At 57.8% G+C, this 22,939-nt stretch overlaps 1 protein-coding gene across 6 annotated transcripts in view; it reads right to left on the bottom strand.

Moving 5' to 3' along the window:
- The window catches only part of LOC144948651 (glutamate receptor ionotropic, kainate 2-like), a 109,640-nt gene that overhangs the window by 31,556 nt on the left and 55,145 nt on the right, over window positions 1-22,939 (bottom strand). For all 6 annotated transcript variants that reach the window (XM_078878278.1, XM_078878280.1, XM_078878281.1 and 3 more), the window contains 4 exons: window positions 9,475-9,588; window positions 8,658-8,861; window positions 5,555-5,778; window positions 595-713 (listed from right to left, as the gene is read on the bottom strand). In XM_078878278.1, the coding sequence (XP_078734404.1) occupies window positions 595-713; window positions 5,555-5,778; window positions 8,658-8,861; window positions 9,475-9,588 (661 nt within the window). The remainder of the gene's footprint in view (window positions 1-594; window positions 714-5,554; window positions 5,779-8,657; window positions 8,862-9,474; window positions 9,589-22,939) is intronic.

Genomic DNA, 22,939 nt, shown 5'->3' with positions numbered 1-22,939 from the left:
GCCCCCACCACCACCCGGTCCCAGGTCTCCTTTTTCCCTTTGAATGGTCGGACGCGTGGAGACCACTCCACTGTGGGTCTCAGTAACCGGCCCTATCCCATGCCGCCCGTCACTCAACTCAGCGATGACGTCACCCCCCCTCTCTCTCACCCTCCCTCCCCCATCCCATCGAGGGGGATTGCGTCGCTGCGGTCAGGATTGGGGAGGGTTCGGTTTGCTGCTGCGCGTGACACAAAGGTCGCGGGGGAGCTTGGGGGGCAGGAATGGGGGGGGGGGGGGGGTCGGGTGTTAGGGGTAGGCACAAGCACGAAGGGGGCTAGGAGTGGGGGGGGGGGGGGGGAGGGCGTGCGGGGTGTGGAGCGGGGTGGGGGGGTGTAGAGGCTCGGGTAGGAGAGCCTGGGATGTCGAGGGGATGGTCGGCAGGAGCTCGGTAGCAAGAGGATTGCGTTCGGGGGTAGGGTGGTTAGGGGGGGACATTGTGGGGTGGGAGGGGAGGGCGGGGGGGAAAGAGGGCTAGGGGTGGGGGTGGGGAAGGAGTGGGGGGGGGGGGCTTCGGTGACGTGCGCGCGCGCGTGTGTGCCCCTCGCCGTGTACCTTGCTGCATGAGAGCTCCGACGCCAAACCAGAAACTGTTTAGCAGCGTGAAGTTATTCTCCACCACGTCCGAGTCCGGGTTGCACGGGTGCGGGTTGTACCACTCGTACGGGCTGAACCTGCGGTGCGGGACCACCCACACGCCCCACCCGAGTGGGGAGGGGGGAGTGGTGAAGCACAGGTGAGCTCAGGTGGAGCACAGGTGGAGCATAGGTGAGCTCAGGTGAGCTCGTCCGGCGCGCGGGGGGTTCCGGCTCCGCCGCCTGCAAGGCGTTCTCGCAGAGTCGCTCTCACGACGAATCTCACTCACACTCTCACCACAACACGCACAGACAAAGATCCCCCCGTGTAGCCTCAGCAGACTGTTGGGGTTCGTGCTTTTAGCGAGTGGCACCTATGAAGCCCCGCACGGCACACGAGAGACGGGTGGGTGGCCAGCACCACGCCCGGCCTCCTTTGTCTCCCCAGTGGCGATGTTTACGCACGGTGCACAAAGCTACCGATTTGAGTCTTAGTCGACCTAGTGGAGACACACGTCCGGTTGTGATAATCGTCACCGGCGTTGGCCGTGAGCGAGAATCGAACTCGGGTCGAACGGGTTCGCGGTGCGTACGGTGCGCCGCGCACAACTCTCAGTCTCGCACAAAGTGGCGGCGCTTGTGCCAGGCTAGGTGCACCTTGGAGGCCGCGTCACGAGCGGCGGTCTCGCTCGCTGCTGGAGGCCCCGTGGCCCCCTTCAGATCGAGCTAAAGACGCAACCCCTGTAAATGCTCCGCTCACGCCACTGCTGTAGGAAGGGGCCCCCATGCGAGAGGGAGGTTCGGGTGGACCCCCTCCGCTTGGCCGTGCGTCTTGGAGGCGTCGGGATCGCCCCCGCACTTCACTTCACCCTCACCGCACGCGACTCCGTCGAAACACGCAAACAAAGAGGCGTGGTGGTGGTGGTGGTTACACGCTTCACGAGCCCGATGATTGGCGAGATCTTTCTACCTCGCCCGTGAATCGTTGCTCTCTGCGTCACGTGGCAAACCCCGCGCGGAGTTTCGCGATCTAAATTAGAATCGGCGCTCCTCCGCGTCACGCTCGCCCATATCAACCATCAGGCGCGTGCAGCGTGCAACGGCTACAATTTGCTGGCGCGTCTCCCGCTACGCGCGCCGTTATCGCGGAACCGTGGAAAATGACAGCTAAGGAGCCCCTAGGCGGATCCCCCCCCCCCTCGGATCTCCGCTCCCCGTCCGCCTTTGTCTCTCTCTCTCTCTGTCACGCGAGGCTACACGTGCTGCGCTCTGTGGGTCGCGGCGCCGATAACGCGCTGAGGACGAGGAGGCGGGTCCCACTATCTCCCCACAGCACGCGGCCATAGCGCGTGTTAGGGGGAGGGACGGGGGGGTGGGTGGGGGGTCCTGCGGATGGTAAAGCGGCTCCCGCTTCGCCCCCCACGGCGCCCCCGTTGTGAGTCGAGCGAATTGGAGCCCCCCCCCCGCCACCCTGCCCGGACTGTGGGAGCGATGTCCGCTGTAAGTGGTGAACTACGGAGTTTGAGATCGAGTGTGTTCCACCTCGCCCCCCCGGCCCCCCGCCCCCCGACCTCGCCCACCTCCCCCCTCCAGGTGTACCTGGGTGCGAGTTTCACTCACCTGAGCAGAAGATAGGGGGGGGGGTGAGAGGGAAGAGGGGGGAGGGGTAATGCCCGAGACCAGGTTGCATGTTCTGCCGCGGCTCCGATAACAGCTGTGCGCTATGGGCGAGAGCCCCTCCCCCCCCTCCCCCCACGTGCACGAGCGCACACACGTACGCGCACGTATACTCACTGTCACACACCACACACCACAAACCACACACAGCCACCCACCCCCCCGTATAGCCTGGAACAGACTGTTGGGGCAAGTGCTGTTAGCGAGCACCTATGAAGGCCGGCACGGTACACGAGGGGTGGGGTGGCCAGCACCACGCCCTCACCCACACACACCCCACCACACCCTCACACACACACACCCCACCACACCCCTCACACACACACCCCATTACACCCTCACCCACACACACCCCATTACACCCTCACCCACACACACCCCATCACACCCTCACCCACACACACCCCATCACACCCTCACCCACACACACCCCATTACACCCTCACCCACACACACCCCATTACACCCTCACCCACACACCCCCCATCACACCCTCACCCACACACACCCCATCTCACCCACACCCTATCACACTCTCACCCACACACACCCCCATCACACCCCTCACCCACACACCCCCCATCACACCCTCACCCACACACACCCTATCACACTCTCACCCACACACACCCCCATCACACCCCTCACCCACACACCCCCCATCACACCCTCACCCACACACACACACACCCTATCACACTCTCACCCACACACACCCCCATCACACCCCTCACCCGCAGTCTCACTCTCGCCCCCTCGTGTGGCGCGCTATACACCAAAGGTTACTCGCTTCTTATATCCGACATTAACTCCGCGCCTGGGTCATTAATCACAGTGACGGCGATGGGGGGGGGCAATGCGTGAGAGGGGCGGGGGGTGGATTGGCAGGAGGGGGGGGGGGCATGAGTTTGGCTCGGAGATGAAATGTGGTCACTCGACGCGACTCCTCGACTCTCTCACGCAATCTCTCACTCACTCCCTCACTCTCTCTCGCTCGCTCTCATGCTCTCTCACGCAATCTATTACTCACTCCCTCACTCTCTCGCACGCTCTCACGCTCTCTCTCGCATGCTCTCTCACGCAACTGTCACGCACGCTCTCACGTAATCTCTCTCTCACGCTCTCTCTCTCTCTCTCACTCCCTCACTCTCTCTCTCTCACGCAACTCTCATGCACGCTCTCTCTCTCTCACTCCCCTCTCACGCACGAAATCTCTCACGCTCTCTCATTCTATCTCTCACGCGACCTCCCACCCTCTCTCCTCTAACGCAACTCTCACGCACGCACAGTCAATGTGTGTGGGGGGGGGTAGGAGGAATGGAGTGCTGTTAGCGAGCATCTATTTAAGGCCAGCACGGCACACGAGGACGATGGTGTGGCCAGCACCACCCCCTGCGCTGATGTTTTTCACTCCAGCCGCAGGTATTTATTTAAGTCTGGGTCGACCTAGGGGGGTGTGGGGGGGGGTCCAGGACCGGTTCAGACGTCCTTCACTGATGTTGGTCGTGAGCGGGACTCGAACTCGGCTCGCCGACTTAACCGCTTTGCCGCCGCTCCCCACGCACAGACACAAACAAAGATAAAGATCCCCCGTATAGCCTTACCAGACTGTAGGGGCAAGTGCTGTTAGCGAGCACCTATGAAGGCCGGAACGGTACACGAGGGGGTGGGGGTGGGTGGCCAGCACCACGCCCGACCGCCTTTGTCTCTCTCGTGGCGATGTTTACACACCGCACCAGGTACTCATTTGAGGCTGAGTCGACCTAGGGGAGGCCCAGGACCGGTTCAGATAATCGTCACTGGTGTTGGCCGTGAGCGGGAATCGAACCCGTGTCTCCGGGTTCATAGCGCAGCGCGCTAACCGCTACACTACCGCTCCCCACAGACACACTTACACACACACTTACACACACACTTACGCACGCACGCACAGACACACACACACTTACACACTCTCACTCTCTCGCACGTTAAGTGACCACTCAGAGATACGCGCTCACCCCCCCCCCATCCTCCCTTACCCCCACCCCTCCCCATCCCTCCTTCCCCTTCCAAGGTCTAATTAAGGATCTGCTAGCGAGGAAATGGGCGGCGAGAGGTACACGTGGAGAGAGAGAGGAGGAGGAAGGGGAGACAGACAGAGAGAGAGGGTAGCGGTGGTGAGGGTGTATTTATATTCTGAGTGGTGTTCCCGTTAAATGGGCATCGACACTTTGCTGCTTGTCCTCCCGTTCACAGCCCTGCAGAGCCCAAGTGGTGGAAATTCCACATTCCTGTGGCGGTGGCGGCCGCGGCGACGGTGCAGGGGGGGGGGGAGAGTCTCTCTACAGGACGACTATTGTTGACTTCGCTACAAAGTGGTAGCTATTTTGTCAACCGCGGAGGAAGGGAGGGATGGATGATTGGCCGAATCAACCCACCAACCAGGGTTTGAACTCGCGAACCTTCCAATTAAAAAAATATGTATATTTATAAAATATAATGGGATAATCCACGGCAGGATGACCATACTTCACCACGCTGGTCAATGCGTGTCGGCGCAGAGGTGCGGTGCCCAGGACCTGTCCAGATACCACTCGCTACGCCACTGATGTTAGCCGTGTCTGGGAATTGAACTCGAATGTGGATCGGGGGGTGGCCGGTGGGGGGGGGAGGTATTACACTGGTCAACACACTTTTTCTGGCATAAGGTATTCCAACGGTTTTAATGTAATTTTGGGGTGCTGATTCCAAATCTGGCATCAGTTTTTGTCCATCACATCAGGCTTTTGAGATATCAAATATTGCATTTTCAATAAAAACTGCAGAAGAAAAATATTAAATAAATGTGTATATCTACATAAAATGATATTTTAAACGCGCTATCTTAAAAATACAGCACCATATTTTGACACTAAAGCAGCCACTGACTCGCAACAACTTGCAATCATAAGTGACAGAGTTAATTTCGGATAAAATCAATGAAAATGGGGTATGCCGATAGCATAAAATGAGATGTGATAGAGCAAATCTGAGATCAGATTTGGAATCGGCACCCTGAAATTAGTCTAAAACAGCTGCAAAAGCCCAGGCCAAAAAAAAATGTGTTTTTTTTGTTGACCAGTGTTATAGAGGGAGAGTTCAGTGGAGAGCCTCAGAGAGAGAGAGAGAGATCTGGAGCCTGGGTTGGTCGGTCGAGAGAGGGTTAGTGAGAGTATCGGTCAGAGAGAGAGAGAAGCGTTCGAGAGGGTAGAGGGGAGAGCCGGGGAGAGCAGCACCGTTACCTGGCGATGACAAACAGCACACAGCTGACACCTAAGCAGGCGAGCAGAATATACATCCAGATATCGGGCGAGAGCGGATTGAGGAATGAGAAGACGCCGGGATTGGTGCCGTTGGGCTTCCGATACAGGATGCTGATGCCCAGGGTCATGAAGGGCTTCGAGAAGTCGATGACCTTCTCACGCACGTAGGTGATGGTCAGCGGGGCCACGGCAAGGTCGGCCTTCTGTGGTGGGAGGGGGGGCGGGAGGGGGGGGGGGCAGGGGGAGGGGGGGGCAGAGGTTTGGGGGGGGGTGCACGGTTGTGTGGAGGCTTTGACGAATTTCGTCGGATGGTTTGTCCACGTCGATTTTGAGCGCTCCCCACCTTCCCACTCCCTCCCCAGCGAAGGTTCAGAGCGATTATAATTAAAGAGCGCGGGCGAGTGGGTGGGTGGGAGATGCGTGTCGGTGTGTGTGTGTAGGTTGGAGATGCGAGTCGATGGGTGTGGGTGTGTGTGTAGGTTGGAGATGCGAGTCGGTGGGTGTGGGTGTGTGTGTAGCTTGGAGATGCGAGTCGGTGTGTGTGTGTGTGTAGGTTGGAGATGCGAGTCGGTGTGTGTGTGTAGGTTGGAGATGCGAGTCGGTGTGTGTGTGTGTGTAGGTTGGAGATGCGAGTCGGTGTGTGTGTGTGTAGGTTGGAGATGCGAGTCGGTGTGTGTGTGTGTGTAGGTTGGAGATGCGAGTCGGTGTGTGTGTGTGTAGGTGAGAGATGCGAGTCGGTGTGTGCATGTGTGTGTGTAGGTGAAAGTGCGAGTCGGTGTGTGTATGTGTATGTGTGTAGGTGGGAGATGCGAGTCGATGGGTGTGCGTGTGTGTGTAGGTGAAAGTGCGAGTCGGTGTGTGTATGTGTGTCTGTGTAGGTGAAAGTGCGAGTCGGTGTGTGTATGTGTGTGTGTGTAGGTGAAAGTGCGAGTCGGTGTGTGTATGTGTGTGTGTGTAGGTGGGAGATGCGAGTCGATGGGTGTGCGTGTGAGCCTGGGCATCATCTCCCGCTATCTCTAATTGGGATCTGCTCGTTACCGGCGATGGCATCGCGCCCTGGGCCCCCGCACACCCCATCGATCGCGGCCAATGGGGGCGCCAGCCCCCCCCCCCCGCTCTCTCCGGGCCCTGCCCCCCTCCCTGCCCCCCTCCCTGCCCCCCCCAAAGCTCCCCTGCCCCCCCTGCCGTGCCAAGGTCCCTTCTATTCGAATCTATTTCGGATTTATAAAGCGGTGGTGGCGGCCACGCTGCACGCGGCGATTGTGGCCCAGCATCGTGGAGGCACCAGCAGCAGCAGCGGCAGCGGCCGGGGGTTGATGGATCACGACCACCAACCTGCCACCACCCAAACAACTCCCCTCCCTTCCCCGTGGGGTGGGCTTCGAGGTGGGAGGCGAACCCTGTTCGGCAACAGTGTGGAGCAAAGGCCACGGCGTGATCATCCTGTGTTGTTCGCTCCCTCGCACGCAACGCGGCGGGATTTCTCCGGGGTCCTCAGCCTCAAATGAGTACCTGGAGCAGTGTGTAAACATCGCCACTGGGGAGACAAAGGCGGTCGGGCGTGGTGCTGGCCACCCACCACGCTCGTGTGCCGTGCCGGCCTTCGTAGGTGCTCGCTAACAGCACTTGCCCCAGCAGTCTGTTTAGGCTGTACGGGGCATCTTTGTCTTTTTTTATGCGAGTCGGTGTGTGTGTGTATGTATGAGATGCGAGTCGGTGGGTGCCCCTCTACCCCCCCCCACCCGAAAGCCCCCGCCAGCACCCCCCCCCCCCACAACCGCCCCCTTGAGAGTCCGCAGATTGGAAATGTATTGATATTTACCACACATTGAATGTTGTGTTTGATTAATGCGGACCCCTATTGGAAGAGCTCGACATTCGGGAGGTTTCTACATCCGCCAGTGCGGCGGTTGTGGTGGTGATTGTGGCGGTGACTGTGGTTGTGACTGGGTATTGTGAAGCTGATTTTTGATTATGCTAATTGATGTCATTATGACGAGCTCGCGCGCCGTGCCCCACGTGTCCCCCACGCGGTGTCACCCACGTGGTCCCCCACGTGTCCCCCGCGTGGTGTCACCCACGTGGTCCCCCACGTGTCCCCCACGCGGTGTCACCCACGTGGTCCCCCACGTGTCCCCCACGCGGTGTCACCCACGTGGTCCCCCACGTGTCCCCCACGCGGTGCCACTCACGTGGTCCCCCACGTGTCCCCCACGCGGTGTCACCCACGTGGTCCCCCACGTGTCCCCCACGCGGTGTCACCCACGTGGTCCCCCACGTGTCCCCCGCGCGGTGTCACCCACGTGGTCCCCCACGTGTCCCCCACGCGGTGTCACTCACGTGGTCCCCCACGTGTCCCCCACGCGGTGTCACTCACGTGGTCCCCCACGTGTCCCCCGCGCGGTGCCACCCACGTGGTCCCCCACGTGTCCCCCGCGCGGTGTCACCCACGTGGTCCTCCACGTGTCCCCCACGCGGTGTCACCCACGTGGTCCCCCACGTGTCCCCGACGCGGTGTCACCCACGTGGTCCCCCACGTGGTCCCCCACGCGGTGTCACCCACGTGGTCCCCCACGTGTCCCCCGCGCGGTGTCACCCACGTGGTCCCCCACGTGTCCCCCACGCGGTGCCACTCACGTGGTCCCCCACGTGTCCCCCACGCGGTGTCACCCACGTGGTCCCCCACGTGTCCCCCACGCGGTGTCACCCACGTGGTCCCCCACGTGTCCCCCGCGCGGTGTCACCCACGTGGTCCCCCACGTGTCCCCCACGCGGTGTCACTCACGTGGTCCCCCACGTGTCCCCCACGCGGTGTCACTCACGTGGTCCCCCACGTGTCCCCCGCGCGGTGCCACCCACGTGGTCCCCCACGTGTCCCCCACGCGGTGCCACCCACGTGGTCCTCCACGTGTCCCCCACGCGGTGTCACCCACGTGGTCCCCCACGTGTCCCCGACGCGGTGTCACCCACGTGGTCCCCCACGTGGTCCCCCACGCGGTGTCACCCACGTGGTCCCCCACGTGTCCCCCGCGCGGTGTCACCCACGTGGTCCCCCACGTGTCCCCCGCGCGGTGTCACTCACGTGGTCCATGAGTTCGCGCACCATGCCGTTCCACTGGCCGTGCTCGTTCTGGGCGCCGTACTTGCCGTCGCCCACGAGGTGGACGTCGTAGGTGAATTTCAGGATGTTGGCGAGCTCGCGGAGCAGGTCGATGCAGTAGCCCTCGAACCGCTCGTTGCCGTACAGCGGCTTGTCCGACTTCTTGTACATCACGTATGGGTCCTCCTGCGGGGGCGGCGTCGGCAAACGTTTTAAAAAGGAAGACAAAGATGCAGAATCGTTCCCGTTTTTAAATAAACAGCGAGGCATCGGTGCTCATCTCTCCGTCCACAGCCCTGCAGAAGCAGTAGGCGGGAAATTCCACGTTCCTATTAGTGGGGGGCGGGGAGGGCGGCGGTGGGCAAGTCCATCCATTTCACAGCCACTAACGACTTCTCCCAAAGTGGTGCCCGTTTTGCGAGCTTTAATCGACCCTCGGAGGGAGGGTCGATGATGAGCCGAGTCAACCCCCCAAAGCGGGATTTGACCTCGCGGACCGCTCGCTCCCCCGCGGGGCCGCCTCGGGAGCGGGGGGAGCGGTGTGCCGGGCGAGGTGGGGAACGGTGGGACGCGTGGTGGCCACCCGTGTGGCGCGCGTGGTGGACACCGTTGGGACACGCGGTGGGCACCGGTGGGATGGGCGGTGGCCACCGGTGGGACACGTGGTGGGCACCGTTGGGACACGTGGTGGGCACCGGTGTGATGGGCGGTGGGCACCAGTGGGACGCCTGGTGGGCACCCGTGTGACACGTGGTGGGCACCGGTGGGACGGGCGCAAGGGTCGCGGTGCCGCACCCACCAGGATGGTGGTGACCGCGAGCGAGCGGTTGGAGATGATGTCGCTGGCGTTGCCGGCGCGCTCCTTGCGCCCGTCCGTCATGTTGAGCCCCGCGGACGGATCCCACGTGCCGATCTGGGGGGCCACGGGCGGGGGGGAACACGGAGGAGAGTGTCACCACGGGGATTGGTTGCTATGCGATGGATTACTATGGGGTTGGGTTACCATGGGGATGGGTTACCATGGGGATTAGTTACCAGGGGGGGGGTAATCAGGGGAATTGGTAACCATGTGGATGGATTACCATGGATATGTGTTGCCATTGATGAGTTTCCAGGAAGGGAAGTTACCATGGGGATATGTATCCAAGGGGATCAGTTACCATGGTGGTAGGTCATCATGGAGATTAGTTAACATGGCAAGGTGTTACCATGGGAATGAGTTACCGTTACGGTTTTAACATAGAGATTGGCGGTAATGGGAATGAGTTACCTTGGATATGGGTTACTATGAATGGAAGTTACCCCTGGGGATGCGTTAACATGCATTGCATTTTACGTGGAGATGAGCGACCATCACGACGAGTTACCATGGAGAAGAGCAGTTGCCCACGGGGGATATTTACAACAACGAGACACGCAGAGACAGACGTGATGAAGACACGTGGAGACACACATGATGAAGACACGTGGGAGACACGTGGGAGACACGTGTTCGCATGATGGATTATGTATGACACCTGCAAAGATGAAGCATCGCGTTTCCCATCGGGGCTCAGAGAGCGTGGACGGGGGGGGGCGGAGGGGGGGGGGGAGAGAGGGAGAGAGGGAGGGAGGGGATGGAGGGGGAGGAGGCGGGGAGAGAAAGAGAGTGGGAGGGAGGGGGAAGAAAGATCGAGGTAGAGAAGGGGAGGGTGGGGGATCAGGATGAGGTGGGTGAGGGTGGATGGGGGAGCATGGGGTGGGAGCGGATTGATGGAGGGGTGCACGTGAAGAGGAGGCGGCGGCGCGGGGGGCGGTGGAGATTATAGGGGACTCGTAGATATTTCCTGAAGGAGGCCTGAAGTTCGAAACGTCGAAGCCCTGGTCTCCCAGGCGAGACTCAGTCATCAGGTGGGTAGAGGCAAAGTCACGGCGAACGAGCTGTAGCCGAGTAGCAGCGATGTCAAGCGAATCGTCGTCATGAGCCGTGACCTATTCACTGCTGGATGAAGCCCCCCCACCTCCCCTCCCATAGCCATATCTCACGATTCGCCGGCGGGACAATCAATTTGACCCCCGCGCGCGCGCGAGCTGATTGTATCGCTCCGTCTCCACGGGTGCGACTCCGTGGGATGGCGTCTGCATTTAGACGCAGGGTATAGAAATTCGGTTTAACACGTCGCAGGGATTTCGTGACCAATATGATCCATAATAGGGTTTTGTTGTTGTTGTTGTTGTTAGATCGCGTAAATATACATGTGCCGTTAACCCAGTCGGTTTACCCTGCCGGGGTAGGTGGCGGGTTTAATATTTATATTTACGTGATCTAAGCCAATAAAACCTCTATTATGGAAACAACATTCAAATTGTGTCGTTTGGCATCGCACGCACACACGCGCGTGCACACTGACGTCCAGCTGCATTGCTCGCTGTGTGTTCTCTATGTCACGTGTCCCTCTCTCTGGCTGTCTGTCCGTGTGATTCCCTCTGAGCCGCGTGTCCCTCTCTCTGGCTGTCTTTCAACGCTTCTGTATGCGTACTCTCCAACGTTGTTGTCAATGTCCACAATGCTGATATGCACGTGACATCATCATCATCATCACGCAGACAACCAAGAAAAATCACTCGAAAAAACTCCAACACGTTCGTCGGTAACAACACGGTGGTGGACTGAAAAGAAAGCATATAACAGGCGACGTTTCGGGCTATGGGCCTTCTTCACAGCACACAGACAGAGATCCGCCCAGCAGGGCGAAGGTGAGCGAGAGGAGAAGGGGCTGGGCCAGGAGCCTTCACGGCGAGAGGAGACGGAGCAATGATGGTGATGATGGTAATGATGATGGTGATGATGGCAATAATGATGGTAATGGTGATGATGGTAATGATGATGGTGATGATGATGGTGATGATGGCAATAATGATGGTAATGGTGATGATGGTAATGATGGTAATGATGATGGTAATAATGATGGTAATGGTGATGATGGTAATGATGGTAATGATGATGGTGATGATGGTAATAATGATGGTAATGATGATGGTAATGATGGTAATGATGATGGTGATGATGGCAATAATGATGGTAATGGTGATGATGGTAATGATGATGGTGATGATGGTAATAATGATGGTAATGATGATGGTGATGATAGTAATAATGATGGTAATGATGATGGTGATGATGGTAATAATGATGGTAATGATGATGGTAATGATGATGGTAATGATGATGGTGATGATGGTAATAATGATGGTAATGATGGTGGTAATAATGATGATGGTGGTAATAATGATGATGGTGATGTTGAGATCAGCTCGCGTGCACGAGGGTGATGGGTAGATCGCTGTCAGACCGCAGGATGGCGAGAGGTATCCGGGGACGATTTGGGGACAGCCTTCACCCAGCAGCGGATAGATCATGGCTGATGACGCTGGCGAAGTCGCTAATATCCACACAACTCTCTCTATATACCGGGGTTTCGCTCAGGGCGATGATTATCTGCACGGATGATGATGATGATGCGCGTCTTCTTGGGAGTCCCGACGACGCGTTGAGCGAGATGGGAGGAGGGATTTGTGGGGTCTGCGGTGGGGGAATTCGCCCCCCCCCTCCCTCATCCCCCATTGCTGCGCACCCCTCGCCCCGGGCAGGCAGACTGATGATGTGTTTAAAGTTATCATCGGATAAGCTTTGTCGGGAGAAACTCATAAAGAGCGCATCGATAGCGCGTAAAGCGCTAACGCACGTACAGGAGAGAGAGAGAGAGGGCGCGTGGGGCGAGAGAGGGAGAGAGAGTGCGACAGGGAGAGCGAGACCGGGAGAGAGACAGAGAGAGAGGAAACGAGAGAGAGGCACAGAGTGAGACAGGGAGAGAGAGAGCGTAAAATATTTTGTGAAATCTTTCATTTAAAAGGGGGCGGGGGGGGGGGCACATAAAGCAAAGCACTGAAAAAAAACAAAAAAAGGCGAAATGATGAACGAAGAAAAGTGCCGACTACACCGAGCATCTTCTTGTTTCCTCTGATCGTACGACAGAAGAGAGAGGCAACGAGAGACGGAGAGACAGAGAGAGAGGGCACGAGGGGCGAGAGAGGAAGGGAGAGCGAGACAGAGGGAGACACAGAGAGGGAGACAGAGACAGAGAGAGAGAGAAATGAAACAAGAGACAGAGAGACGGGCAGGGAGAGAAAGGGCGGCGCGCTGTGTCATTTGCGGGAGCCTCATCCCAACGCCTCCACGGCCGTGACAGCAGCAGCAGCATCGGGCTGACAACTCCGGGGCGTGAGAGCAACAACGGCGATGGAACTGGGATCTTCCGTGAGACTCTCCGTGAGATTCTCAACGAGTCCTCTCCCCACCCTCCCTCCCAGGGTGAGACGATCACGAGCCAAGCGTGACGAACGGCGTTCAGTAGAGGGGGGTGGGGAGGCCGCTTTTCTGCTGCCCGCATTCTCCAGCACGCACGAACCAGGTGGAGTGTGCTCATCCAGCAGTGGATTGGGGCTCAGGGGCTTTGTGTGTGGTGTACCCACACGCCCCCCCGCCACGCCCCACCCCACGCACCCCCCACGCACCCCCCCCCACGCACCCCCCCACCCCACGCACCTCCCCCCCACGCACCCCCCCACCCCCGCCCCCCCTCCCATCGATAGCGGCAGAGACGGAGCAATGAGCGATATCAGCAGCGCGGAGATAACAGCGAGGGGCGGGGTAGGGGAGGAGGGGGGGGGGAGAAATAAGAAATCCGTGGAAGTGCCCGGAGCGCAGATTCCACGTATTCCAGATGCACATGACACACGTATACACACATGTAACATGTGCGCACATGTAACAGAAGCAGCAGCAATAACAAAAGCCGCCATTCGCCACGAAGTGATGGTGTCACAGCGCCTGTGCCAGGCTAGGTGCACTTTAATGCCGGCACGTGTTGAGTGTGGAAGTCTTTCGCTGCGGGTGGCAGGAGGCCGTCACGGGAGAGACCCACGTGCTATAGGTTGGATGACTGGCCGAGGGAGAGGCACACATACACAGTTACACGGATACAAATACAAAGATCCCCCATATAGCCTTAACAGACTGTAGGGGCAAGTGCTGTTAGCGAGCACTTATGAAGGCCGGAACGGTACACGAGGGGGTGGGTGGCCAGCACCCCGCCCGACCGCCTTTGTCTCCCTAGTGACGATGTTTACACACCGCACCAGGTGCACACACACACACAGACACACACAGAGACACACACAGAGACACACATACACACAGAGACACACATGCACATACACACAGAGACACACAAACACACAGACAGACACACAAACACACAGACACACAAACACAGACACATACACAGAGACACACATACACATACACACAGAGACACACAAACACACAGACATACACACAGAGACACACAAACACACACAGACACACAAACACACACACAGAGACACACACATACACACAGAGACATACAAACACACAGACAGACACACAAACACACACACAGAGACACACCCATACACACAGAGACATACAAACACAGACAGACACACACAAACACAGAGACAAACATACACACAGAGACACACACACAGAGACACACACAGACACACACACAAAGACACACACACAGACAAACACATAGACACACACATAGACACACACACAGAGACAGACACAATAACACAGACACAAACACACACACATACACACAGACAGACACACAGACACACGCTCGTCTATCTCTCCTGATCTGCGCAATGTCCATTAGACTCTGGTCCACGTTGCGCATCTCTGTAATGAACTGAGTCTGGATAAGGTGGGGGGGGGGATAGCTGCATCGGAGCCAATCTCATTAGGACTCGGATCAATGGCTGTGTCGCTCCCCTCCCCAACCCAGGCCGGGAGCTGTCAGCCCGCGGCGTCGACCACGAATCGCAACGGATCGGGACTGCAGCCACCACTGCCGCCACCACTGCCGCCACCACTGCAGCCACCACTGCCGCCACCACTGCAGCCACCACTGCCGCCACCACTGCAGCCACCACTGCTGCCACCACTGCCGCCACCACTGCAGCCACCACTGCCGCCACCACTGCAGCCACCACTGCCGCCACCACTGCCGCCACCACTGCAGCCACCACTGCCGCCACCACTGCAGCCACCACTGCTGCCACCACTGCAGCCACCACTGCCGCCACCACTGCCGCCACCACTGCCGCCACCACTGCAGCCACCACTGCCGCCACCACTGCAGCCACCACTGCCGCCACCACTGCAGCCACCACTGCCGCCACCACTGCCGCCACCACTGCAGCCACCACTGCAGCCACCACTGCCGCCACCACTGCAGCCACCACTGCCGCCACCACTGCAGCCACCACTGCCGCCACCACTGCAGCCACCACTGCCGCCACCACTGCAGCCACCACTGCCGCCACCACTGCAGCCACCACTGCAGCCACCACTGCCGCCACCACTGCCGCCACCACTGCAGCCACCACTGCCGCCACCACTGCCGCCGCCACCACTGCCGTCACCACTGCAGCCACCACTGCTGCCACCACTGCCGCCACCACTGCCGCCACCACTGCAGCCGCCACCACTGCCGTCACCACTGCAGCCACCACTGCAGCCACCACTGCCGCCACCACTGCCGCCACCACTGCAGCCACCACTGCTGCCACCACTGCAGCCACCACTGCCGCCGCCACCACTGCCGTCACCACTGCAGCCACCACTGCCGCCACCACTGCAGCCACCACTGCAGCCACCACTGCAGCCACCACTGCCGCCACCACTGCAGCCACCACTGCCGCCACCACTGCAGCCACCACTGCCGCCACCACTGCAGCCACCACTGCAGCCACCACTGCAGCCACCACTGCCGCCACCACTGCAGCCACCACTGCTGCCACCACTGCAGCCACCACTGCCGCCGCCACCACTTCCGTCACCACTGCAGCCACCACTGCCGCCACCACTGCAGCCACCACTGCAGCCACCACTGCCGCCACCACTGCAGCCACCACTGCCGCCACCACTGCAGCCACCACTGCCGCCACCACTGCAGCCACCACTGCAGCCACCACTGCCGCCACCACTGCAGCCACCACTGCCGCCACCACTGCAGCCACCACTGCTGCCACCACTGCAGCCACCACTGCCGCCGCCACCACTGCCGTCACCACTGCAGCCACCACTGCAGCCACCACTGACGCCGCAACGACACCACCACTGCCGCCGCCACCACTGCCGCCACCACTACAGCCACCACTGCAGCCACCACTGCAGCCACCACTGCCGCCGCAACGACACCACCACTGCCGCCGCCACTGCAGCCACCACTGCAGCCACCACTGCCGCCGCAACGACACCACCACTGCCGCCGCCACCACTGCCGCCACCACTACAGCCACCACTGCCGCCACCACTGCAGCCACAACTGCTGCCACCACTGCAGCCACCACTGCAGCCACCACTGACGCCGCAACGACACCACGCGAACGCCACCGACCCCCTTCACGTTCGCACCGTTTGCAAGCTCCGATTAGCACGGTCGGCTGCGTACGGCGCGAAAGAAGTTCGACGCAACGTACCAACATCTAGATTTGAAGCTTTCGTGACTGCGAGGATTCATATTCTTAGGTTGTTTTCGGTAAAGTCGCGTAGGTAAAATTTTTTTTAATTTATAAAAGTAAAATAAAAAATAAAAATCATGACGTCACAGCACGATAGCTGTATCACTTGATACAGCTATTGTGCTGTGATGGTTCCATCTGAAGACGGAAGCTTGTGTTGCCTCCGAAACGTCGTGATTTTTATTTAATTTAATTTTACTTTTATTAATTTTAAATTTTTTACCTACGTGACTTTACCGAAAAAAACCTTAGAATATGTACCAACATCTGCTAGGCAATGTACGAATCAACAGCTTGCTTATTTATCGCGGAGAGCCACGCTGAGTGACGGCGCTCGCTTTTCAGGGGGCTCGTCCGGCTGCTACACGTGGTTTTTAATTTAAGATGTTTCCAGTTGATCGGTGACGACTCGCGTTTATTATTCACATGGGGAGGAGGGAAGCGGAGCATCCCGTAGAAATAAACCCGCGCCTCGCGCGAGAGGGGGCAACGCTCTATCCCCGTACAGATGGAAACAGATGGCGATTAGTCCACTGGCTGCACTGCGCTATCCTGGCGGAGCCAGGGTACGGCTCCTCCTGGACGCCTCCACAGAACTGGATTGCAGTCCACGTGTGCAGCGCTTCGATCGCTCCCTCTCTCTCACAACACTTGCCCACCGTATCGCCTTCACGAATTGTGGAGGGCAAGTGCGGTTATCGAGCACCTATGAAGGTCAGCACGGCGCACAAGAATCACGCCTGGACGCCTGTGTCTGCCCCAAGTGCCGACGTTCACACACAGCAACCAAAGGCACTCTCGTTCAAGGTCGAGAAGACCCAGCGGAGGTTCCGGGACCGGTACAAATAATCCCCGCCGATTTTGGCCGTGAGTGGCAATCGAACTCGGGTGGCCCGCTTCGTAGAGGAGCGCGCTCGCCGCTAGACTACCACGAACCCCTAACACCAACACGACATCAACATCATCAGCTCAACGCGTGCGTTCTCGCGGCTATATGACGACGTCGGTGGGCTTTGTGTGTACGTATCGATCCGGCCCCATTCATTTCGCCAAAGCCCTCCGCCACCCGGCAGAGCCAGCACCAATCGAATCGCCACGCTGAGCGCGCCTCGTGTGGCCGAACCCTCGAGTCACGTGATGACCACGACCCCCCCAGGGTCCACGGCTCCACCCAGCACGAGGCCGAAGCACGACTCCTGACCACCCCGCAAGGCCCCCCCCCTCTCCGCCCATCAACACGAACACCGCCCACCCCCCGCCACCCCCTCCCCTCCACCACCAATCTCACATCAGAGACCCGTTCCACCTGCCGCGTGCTTAGCGGAGAGTGGAACGCAGGTGCGAGGGAATGCCCGCGGTCTAATCAGAGCCCCCCCTGCCCCCACCACCCCCCCTGCCCCCACCACCACCCCCTGCCCTCACACCCCCCTTGACCCCCACCCCCGGCTCTATCACCCCCAACCCCCCCTCGCCGCCTCTCCGCTCCCAAGACGCCGTCTCACCCCGCTGCCACCAACCCCCGCGCCCAGCACGTGACAGAGAGCGAGCTGGGGTGACGTCATTGGAGTTCCATTTTTTAAAACGACAGAGAGAGAGCCCCCCCCCACTCTATTAGCGCCGCCGGGGGAGGGGGAGGGGAAATGGGTCGGGGGGGGGTGTCGCGGGGCGGTCTGGGTTAAACCGAACACGTGACCCCGAGGGCAGTGGACACTTGTGATGAACGGTGGCGGTGAACTCACGGGGTCACGCGTGGCTGTGTGAGTGTCTGTGTGAGTGAGTGTCTGTGTGAGTGACTGAGTGTCTGTGTGAGTGTCTGTGTCTGTGTGAGTGTCTGTGTGTCTGTGTGAGTGCTTTATTGACCTGGTCAAGGCCTATGATACCATCAGTAGGACTGGGCTCTGGGTTGTTCTTCGTGCTTTCGGAGTCCCTGACCCTCTGCTCACGATCATTAAGGACCTTCATGATGGTGAGCGGGCCCGGGTAAAACTACATGGCCGGGAGTCGGAGCCTTTCCCTGTACACCTTGGGGTGCGACAGGGATGTCCTCTGGCTCCCACATTATTTAACATCTATTTCGACTGCGTAGTTCGTGAAGCCTTCAATAGCTGTACCGGGGGAATTACCATTTGGTACAGATATAATGGGAGGCTGATCGACGCCCGGGTGCGATCAAGGGATGGCTCCCTATTGGTCAACCACGTTATGTATGCCGATGATTTGGTAATAGCTGCTCATTCAGAAGAGGAGTTGGAGACGCTGCTGCTGAGACTGGAGCGTGCCACTAAGAGGTGGGGCCTTACCATCAGCCCCACCAAAACTAAGCACCTGCCTGGGTATTTTGTACCATCGGGCACTCCACCCCCACAACTCCCAATCGGTGATGGGGCAGTTGTGGAGAGAGTGGAGAGTTTCCCATACCTGGGCAGTGTGCTTATGACCGGCTCCAGTTTATCAGCAGAGGTCTCACTCCGAATCAGTCGAGCGGCAATATCTTTTCATCGGCTGCGTAACGCTGTGTGGAAGCTACCTGGTCTGTCGCTCCGCACGAAGCTTCAGGTCTTCTCGGCCACGGTCATTCCTTCCCTTCTCTACGCTTGCGAAACGTGGACCCCCCTAGTGGAGCATCTTCGCCGGTTGGAAACATTTAGGCTGGCCTGCCTACGATCCATCCTGGGTTTAACCAGGCTGGATTGTGTGAGGAGTTCACAAGTCCTTGAAAGATCTGGGCAAAGTCCCATCAGTGAGCTCCTCCGGCAGGCAAGGCTGCGTTGGCTGGGTCATGTAGCCCGCATGCCCAGCCACCGCATGCCTAAACAGCTTTTGTTCGGCCGGATCGAGGGGGCTAAACGGGCGCGGCACGGGCTAGAGAAGAGATGGAGTGATGTGGTACAGGAGGACGTGGAGCTGAGTGGACTTGCCGATGACTGGTACCAGTGGTGTCAAGATCGGCCTCAGTGGAGGAGGCTCGTGAAGGACGCTACTGGGCAGTTGGAGGCAGTCGCCCTCCAACAACAACGGAGGGCGGAGGAGCGACGCTCACAACAACGAGCGGAGCGCCGGGTGGCTAAAGCACAGCAAGTTGGCACAGTAGGGGGCACAGGTGGTGCATCAGCCAGTCGTCTCGGTCATCTCGGTCAGTCGACCCGTGGCACCTGGGTCTGCCCCGTGACCTCCTGCCAGCGGGCGTTCGACACTTCACGTGGCCTCAGGATGCACATGGCCTGGCACAAGCGTCGTGGTGACGTCACCGCCACTTAGTGGCGAATGGCGGTTGTTGTTGTTGTTGTTGTTGTGTGAGTGTCTATGTGAGTGTCTGTGAGTGTGTCTGTGTGAGTGTGTCTGTGTGAGTGTGTCTGTGTGAGTGTCTGTGTGAGTGTCTGTGTGAGTGAGTGTCTGTGTGAGTGACTGAGTGTCTGTATGAGTGTCTGTGTGAGTGACTGTGTCTGTGTGAGTGTCTGTGTGAGTGTCTGTGTCTGTGTGAGTGGCTGTGTGAGTGTCTGTGGGTCTCTGTGTATCTATGTGAGTGTCTGTGTCTGTGTGAGTGACTGAGTGTCTGTGTGAGTGTCTGTGTCTGTGTGAGTGTCTGTGTGAGTGTCTGTGTCTGTGTGAGTGTCCGTGTGAGTGTGTCTGTGCGAGTGTGTCTGTGTGAGTGTCTGTGTGAGTGTCTGTGTCTGTGTGAGTGTCTGTGTGTCTGTGTCTGTGTGAGTGGCTGTGTGAGTGTCTGTGTCTGTGTGAGTGGCTGTGTGAGTGTCTGTGTGTCTGTGTGTCTGTGTGAGTGTGTGAGTGTCTGTGTGAGTGTCTGTGTGAGTGTCTGTGTGAGTGGCTGTGTGAGTGTCTGTGTGAGTGTGTCTGTGTGAGTGTGTTTGTGTGAGTGTCAGTGTGAGTGTGTTTGTGAGTGTCTGTGTGAGTGTGTCTGTGAGTGTCTGTGTGAGTGTGTCTGTGTGAGTGTCCGTGTGAGTGTCTGTGTGAGTGTCCGTGTCTGTGTGAGTGTCTGTGTGAGTGTCTGTGTCTGTGTGAGTGTCTGTGTGTGTGTCTGTACCTGTGTGAGTGTCTTTGGGGAGCGGTAGTGTAGCGGTTCAACGCGCTGCGCTACGAACCCGGAGACCCGAGTTCGATTTTCGCTCACGGTCAACACCAGTGATGATTATTTGAATCTGTCCTGGGCCTCCCCTACGTCGACTCAGCCTCAAATGAGTACCTGCTCCTGTGTGCAAACATCGCCACTACGGAGACCAAGGCGGCCGGGCGTGGTTCTGCCCACTCATCCCCCCCCCCTTCTCGTGTGCCGTGCCGGCCTTCATATGTGTTCGCTCACAGCACTTGTCCCAACAATCGGTTAAGGCTATAGGGGAATCTTTATCTTTGTGTTTGTGAGAGTTAAGTTGGGGAGTGTGAGCTTGCGTGAGTGTCAATACGTGGCAGTGAGTGTGTGTGAGATAGCGAGAGGCGTGTGTCATTGGGGTGTGTGTATGTATGTGTGTGTTTCCATTGCATTGTGCGTGTGTTATATATGTGTGCACATATATAGTAACACACACACAGACGTGGAGTCACGCACCTTGCTCCATACACCGCCATGCAGAGCAGAGTCGGGGCCGGTGACGCGTGTGGGCTTGGGGACACACACGTGTACACATACTCACACACGTGTACACACACACCTGTACATATACACACACACACACACACCTGTACACACACACTCACGTGTATACATACTCACACACCTGTACATACACACACCTGTACACACACACACTCACGTGTACACACACACACGTGTACACACACACACACGTGTACACATACTCACACACGTGTACACACACTCACACACCTTTACATACACACACCTGTACACACACACACTCACGTGTACACATACTCACACACCTGTACATACACACACCTGTACACACACACACTCACGTGTACACATACTCACACACCTGTACATACACACACCTGTACACACACACACTCACGTGTACACACACACACACGTGTACACACACACACACACACGTGTACACATACTCACACACGTGTACACACACTCACACACCTGTACACACACACACCTGTACACACACACACTCACGTGTACACACACACACACACGTGTACACACACACACGTGTACACATACTCACACACGTGTACACACACTCACACACCTGTACACACACACACCTGTACACACACACACTCACGTGTGCACACACTCACACACCTTTACATACACACACCTGTACACACACACTGACGTGTGCACACACTCACACACCTTTACATACACACACCTGTACACACACTCACTCACGTGTACACACACTCCTGTACACACACACTCACTCACGTGTACACAGACTCCTGTACACACACCTGTACACACACTCACATACATGTACACACACTCACACACGTGTACACACACACACCTGTACACACACACACTCACTCACGTGTACACACACTCCTGTACACACACTCACTCACGTGTACACACACTCCTGTACACATACCTGTACACACACTCACATACATGTACACACACTCACACACGTGTACACACACTCCTGCACACACATGTACACACATTCAAATACATGTCAGACAGTCACACACCTGTACACACACCTCTACACGTACTCACAGACGTGTACACACACTCACACACCTGTACACACACTCACATACATGTACACACACTCACACACCTGTGCACACACACACTTACGTATACACACACTCCTGTGCACACACTCACATACCTGTACATACACGTGCACACTGGCGTACTCACGCACACGCGTGTATTCCCGCACACACATGTGCTCACACCAGTGCACTCAGCTACACACACACACACACCTTTACACTCACACGCACAAACGTACACACACACACCTGTACACTCACGTGAACACACAAATGTACACACACATGTTTACACACATGTTTACCCACGTGTACGTACACACACACACACGCACACACGGCCCGCATCTCGCCCCGCACTGCGTCTCTCCACGAGTACCGATAATTGGCTCACGTGACCTCATTACCGACTCTGCGTGACCTCAATGAAGTCCGCGCGAGGGGGGGAGGGGGGAGGTGAGGAGGGGGGTGAGGAGGAAGGGGGGGGCTACAGCAGCCGTGCTGCAGCTGTCCCTGCAACAGCATCGGTACAGCCACCTCTCGCTACTAAGCAGGTGTTCGTCCTTGCACAGGTATCCATGCTGTGCATGCTACGCGCATGCTGATGAACTGCTCTGCACACATGCGTGTGTACAGCTATGCACGTATGACTGCCATACATGGGGTACACACGATGTGTGCACATGCAGCGTGCTTCTCTACGCATGTACACTCGCTTTGCATACATATATTGGTATGCATGGATATTGATGCACACATGTAAAGTCGCCGTACAGGTATTTTATTCACTATGCGTGAATATTGATGTGCACGTATAATTAATTTACATGTTTATTTTACGGATACGTCTCGCTATACATGTAGAGTATATGTGTATTTCGTGCATATATATACTCGCTATGCATGTATTTAGCGATACACGTGTACTGTGCTCTTGTATAAATTCGTGTGTATATCCTGGCTATGCATGCACTGTGTATCATATC

This window comes from Lampetra fluviatilis, chromosome 50 (genome assembly GCF_964198595.1).
Source record: "Lampetra fluviatilis chromosome 50, kcLamFluv1.1, whole genome shotgun sequence".
Taxonomy (NCBI): domain Eukaryota; kingdom Metazoa; phylum Chordata; class Hyperoartia; order Petromyzontiformes; family Petromyzontidae; genus Lampetra; species Lampetra fluviatilis.
Note: the sequence above shows the minus strand (reverse complement) of the source record. Positions and strands in the feature narration are given on the sequence as shown.